The sequence below is a fragment of the Herpailurus yagouaroundi genome, unplaced genomic scaffold (assembly GCF_014898765.1).
Source record: "Herpailurus yagouaroundi ecotype Mexico unplaced genomic scaffold, PumYag 208, whole genome shotgun sequence".
Taxonomy (NCBI): Eukaryota; Metazoa; Chordata; class Mammalia; order Carnivora; family Felidae; genus Herpailurus; species Herpailurus yagouaroundi.
Window position 1 is genome coordinate 6150495 of NW_024412439.1, and position 5060 is coordinate 6155554.

A 5060-nucleotide genomic window follows, 5' to 3' on the forward strand; every position below is an offset into this window, starting at 1 on the left:
AAAAAAAAAAAAAAAAAAAAAAAGATGGGGTACCTGGGTGGCTCAGTCGGTTAAGCGTCCGACTTCAGCTCAGGTCATGATCTCAGAGTTTGTGAGTTCGAGCCCTGTGTCAGGCTCTGTGCTGACAGCTCAGAGACTGGAGTCTGCTTCGGATTCTGTCTCTCCCTATCTCTCTCTCTCTCTCTCTCTCTGCCCATTCATTCCCTGCTCACACACACTCTCTCTCTCTCTCTCTCAAAAATAAATAAGCATTTAAAAATTTAAAAAAAAAAAAAGGAAGAAAGGGGGAAATGAATTTATTCTTATCCAAATGCCAGTTGCAAGGCTCAGGCTCAGAGTATTTAAGCACATGACTCAAGCTTTAGATAAATAAGGTGTGAGCAGCTTAAGCAGACTGAAATGTACTGGGTCTCTCTACCCCATGTGCCTTTCCAGAATCAAAGAAAAGAAACACCGGTGAGGGAATAGATTATTTTCATACTACCCAACTAGACGTGTTCCTCGTATATCTGAGGGCATGCGTACAGATCGAGGCCCGCTGAGAGAGGATCCTGGTGGACCACGCTCGTCCACAACCCACTCTTAGTGAATAACTCTTCCAGGTGAAGCATAACCACGTCAGATCCTACACATTTGTAACAGGATTCCCCGAAACACTGGTCTGATCAGCTTTGAGTGAAAATGTAGTGATCTGCCCGGAAGCCTGCAGACTTTTGCGCTTTCCCGAGTTTTTAGTGCTTCTCTTTAGTGGGCTCAGATGAAAGAGGCCAGTCAGATGTGGCCCCTCTGGGTTCTCAACTCGGTTGTACGTCTTGTGTGAGCGGGCTTTAAATTGCAGGGTGAGCTGTTTCTTTTGTGCTCATTAGCAAACCTCTAAAAACAAACAAAAAAGGTGTTCTCCTGGAAGGTCACCTGTGGTTTACTGTCGGTAGGGCTGAGCCATTAACAAAGAGCTATTTTTGAATTACAAAGGAAAAGGCTTGAAAAATTCTCAGTTCTCATCTGGCTCAGAGGCACAGACTATACTTAAACTTTCAGACCTTGGGTCATAGGGCTCTGTATTACAACCGCAGGACATTTTATCCAGGCCAAACTGGCTGCTTGTGAGAGGCTGAACTCTGAAGTCGTAGTCACGACGAGTCTGGATTTCTGCGGGAGTCATTATGGGTTTTGATTTTTAACTTTTGTTGGGGAAGAAAGTTACAAAGCATGACCTAAAGGGGCTTGAACTGGGACTTCATTCATTCAGGGAGGTCTTCTGTCTCTTTATAGATAATCAAGAGTTGGCTTTAATTGCTTACTTGGTGGGAAAATTTAAATCTATCTACTAAAAAAGATAATGACAATCCTCCTTCTTTGACCCAATTTATGGCCAGTAATTCAATATTATACTATTTATGCTAGAGTGTCATTACTTCTCAGCCTTCCTTGATGGTATTCAATTAATTGCGGACTCAGGTACCCCAAATAGAACTGAGGTGAGAAGAGGGATAAGTGATGGATGCCTCTGGAAAGAGTGGTGATTTACATCCTATTCTAAAAGGAAGAGAAGGGTGAAGGGGGCCCACAGGGAATTGTACTTACTCTAAAAACAAACCCATCAACTGGAATTTTAGGTACAACCAACAGCATTAAAGGGAAGCCCTTGTAGGTGAGTAGCGTCTGGGGCAAAGCATCCAAGGCCTGGAGTTTCTGCAGACACAGCATCTATGAGGATCTGGGGAGACCCATGTGTGGGCTTAGGTTCAAGGACCTCTGAGGTGCTTTCCAGCTCCCAAATTGTACGCCCCCATAGTAACAGGTCAGCGAACAAGAGACAGGGCTACTCACGTGGTGTTATGCCTTGGTTAGCAAGTTGTTCCTGGGTCCTTCTCTGTTGAAGTCGTAACTGCAAAACTTAGAAAACAAAGTGTTCGTTTGTAAGTTGGGCCGCGTGTGATCACAGTCATTTATATTCACATCATAATTTTTGCCCAGCTCTTCTCATTTCATTTTTAGACCAGTCTCGAACGTTTGTGTCAACTACATTTGTGTTTCTGTGGCAGATGTGGAGAAAGAAAAAACTGAGAGGTGCCAAGCGGGTTGCAGGGATTTGCAGGAAGTCTGTGACAAGCTAGGGCTGGAACACCCGTGTCCTCTTTGAAGTGAATGTTGTTCTCACAGCCCTAGGCTCACTCTCTCCTCCTTATTAGCCACTTGGGGGGATAAACACCACCCAGTTCTGCTGGGAATTTGCCTGTGCTTTCGAAAGGGAGCCAGCGTGAAGAAAGCGGAGGCCTTGGGGTCTCACATGGGTTCAAATCTCATCTCTAGCGCCTTCAAAAGGCAGGTAATCCTGGGCAAGCTGCTTACCCTTTCTGATACTCACTTTCCTCATCTGTAAATGGGAACGATGTGTTCCTGAAGGTGTTGCTATAAAGTCCGATAAACGATAAACGCAAGTTGCTTAGCCGAGTGCTTGGCACACAATAGTTCATCAATAAACAGTGGTATTATGTGCATCTGGGATCCATTTGGAATTTCAAAGATAGGCTATTAGAGTCATGCTTTGCTTAGAAGAAATAAAACACTGTAAACTGTCCAAACTTTGTATTATAAACATTTATGTTGCTATTCATAGCGCAAATAGATTATATATATCATACACAATACACATGTAAATAGTAGAAAAAAAAAAAAAAAAAAGACTATATGTAAAATTGTGAGTGTAGCACTTGTGATTTTCTCCTCTGCCCTCCTCCCTCTCCCCCTGAAAAATTCTACCTTTGGACACTTGGCCTCTCCCTCACGGAGAGTCCATTTTCTCAGGGAGACTCTAAGTTTACCATCTTGGCTCCTGGGTTTGAGTGGCTCAGAATAAGGAAAGAGCAAAAGTTTGTAAAAAAGAGGGACTGGTCTAATCAACATGTAATGAAAAGAGAGAAGGAGAGAACTGCTTTGAGGAGGAGAAAATGAGAATGGAGACAAAAGCAAAAACAGGAAGGCTATGCGGACTGGCTTTCAAGTTTATTTAGTATCTCAGAGTGAGGCTGCAGAGAAAATGTAGTCACAAGATCTCCTGAATGTCAGCATAATGGGGAAGGATGATTTTTTTAAGTGCTGTCATGGTTTTGAATTGGATCATCAACCTTCTTCGAGAGAGATCGATGCTGTTGAGTTAGTTTTAATTACTTTCAGTTGCTAGACTGTGTTTCATTGAATAGCCTCATCTGACTTGGAGTTAGGACTGGACAATAAAGAAGACAAAATTATGTTACTTTGCAGGTAAATGAAAACGATACGAGACTTTGTTATTTAAGCCCTCCTTCGGAAGAACCCTCCCACCAATAAATACTGTAAGCTCTGAACAAAATATGAGAAATAACCACCTGGGGATTCTGAATAGGAAACAAAATCATGTAGGGTATAGAGGGAAGTTGAAACTTGGAGAGGTGACTTCCACGGGGGTGAGCTTCCTATTTGGGGGACAACTGAGAGTGACCTGCAGTCATGAAGTAGCAGGTCAAAAGCAACTCAAACTCTTAACAGAAAACCTACTCATCTTTCTGGCCCGAGGACTCAGGGAAAGGAAAGCAGACAACCATGGCTGACCACCATAGATTGAGGAAGACACCATGTACGGGAGAGAGCTGGAAAAGGGAGGGATCCCCTGACTATGTGTATGGACCCTCACAAGTTTCAATCTGGTCCTTTAATGAAGTTTCCATGGGGCAGACTCAAAGCAGCAGGGCAAAGGTTTAAAATCAAAGTGAAACTTGAACCTCTGTGCACATGGGCAAAAAAGGACTTAACGTTTGAATATTCAGGGTTAATTTTGTGCTCAAACCAAACAGAAAGAAATCACCAGTCTCCAGAGGATTGTGAAAGAACTCAAGGGTTTATGTAATACAAGACAGAACGTCTAGAATACAATCCAAAATTACTTTACATACAAGGAATCAGGAAAATGTGACTCATTTTAAATAGAAAAGACCATTAGCTGATGCTACCCTTGAGACGACCCACATGTTGGAATTATCCTACAAGTACTTTAAAGTAGTTATTTTCAACTATGTTCAATGAAGTAAAAGAAAACATGCTTGAAATGAATGGAATGACAGGATATCTCAGCAGCAAAATAGCCACATAAAAAGAAACCAAATAAAAATTAAAACGTAATGGTAGGATATCTATACTCTAAATAATAATAATAGTAAATGCCAATAAATATAAATATACTCTAATAATAATAAATCCATGGATGAGCTTATTAATAAAAGAATAAATATCAGAGGAATGAATCAGCAAACTTGAAAATGGACCAAACTTACGAAGAGAGAGAAAAACGATGGGAAAAAAACGGACATGCAGATAGCCCCACGGATCTGTGCAACAATATCAAAAAATCTAACATCAGTTAATTAGAGTCCCAGAAAGAGTGCAGAGAAATAACTAATAGCCCAAACATCCCAAATTTCATGAAAGACATAAATTCACAGATTCCAAAAAAGTCAACAAACCCCACACCAGCCATATTCACAGAAAACCACACTTAGACACATCACAATCCAATGGCTGAAAACCTAAGAAAGAGGAAATCTTAAAAGTATCTAGGGAAAACCAACACATTACATAAAGAGAAACACCGATTCTCATCAGAAACTATGGAAGCCAGAAGATAAAACAAAAACAAAATGCAAAACAGAAAACAAATGTCAACTCCAAAGAGAAAATGTCCTCTAGAAATGAAGGTAAAATAAAGATGTGTTCAGGTAAAGGGAAAGGTCATTTGTCGCCAGCAGATTTTGCTACAAGAAATGCTTAAGGCTGGGCGCCTGGATGGCTCAGTTGGTTAAGTGTCTTACTTTGGCTCAGGTCACGATCTCATGGTTGGTTTCATGTGTTCAAGTCCCATTTTGGTCTCTGTGTGACAGCTTGGAGCCTGAAGCCTGCTTCAGATTCTGTGTCTCCCTCTCTATGCCCCTGCCCTGCTAGTGTGCTCGCGCTCTCTCTCTCTCTCTCTCAAAAATAAAAAAAAAAAAAAGAGTAAATAAACATTTAAAAAAAAGAAAATAGAGGGC

The 5060-nt window shown here is 41.3% G+C and overlaps 1 protein-coding gene across 5 annotated transcripts in view; it reads right to left on the bottom strand.

Moving 5' to 3' along the window:
- The window catches only part of MYOCD (myocardin), a 108103-nt gene that overhangs the window by 63934 nt on the left and 39109 nt on the right, over positions 1–5060 (bottom strand). For 4 of the 5 annotated variants that reach the window (XM_040453170.1, XM_040453169.1, XM_040453172.1 and 1 more), the window contains one exon: positions 1831–1896. The exons of the other annotated variant lie outside the window; for it this stretch is intronic. In XM_040453170.1, the coding sequence (XP_040309104.1) occupies positions 1831–1896 (66 nt within the window). Of the gene's footprint in view, positions 1–1830; positions 1897–5060 lie in introns of those variants that run through there. 5 annotated transcript variants of the gene reach the window in all.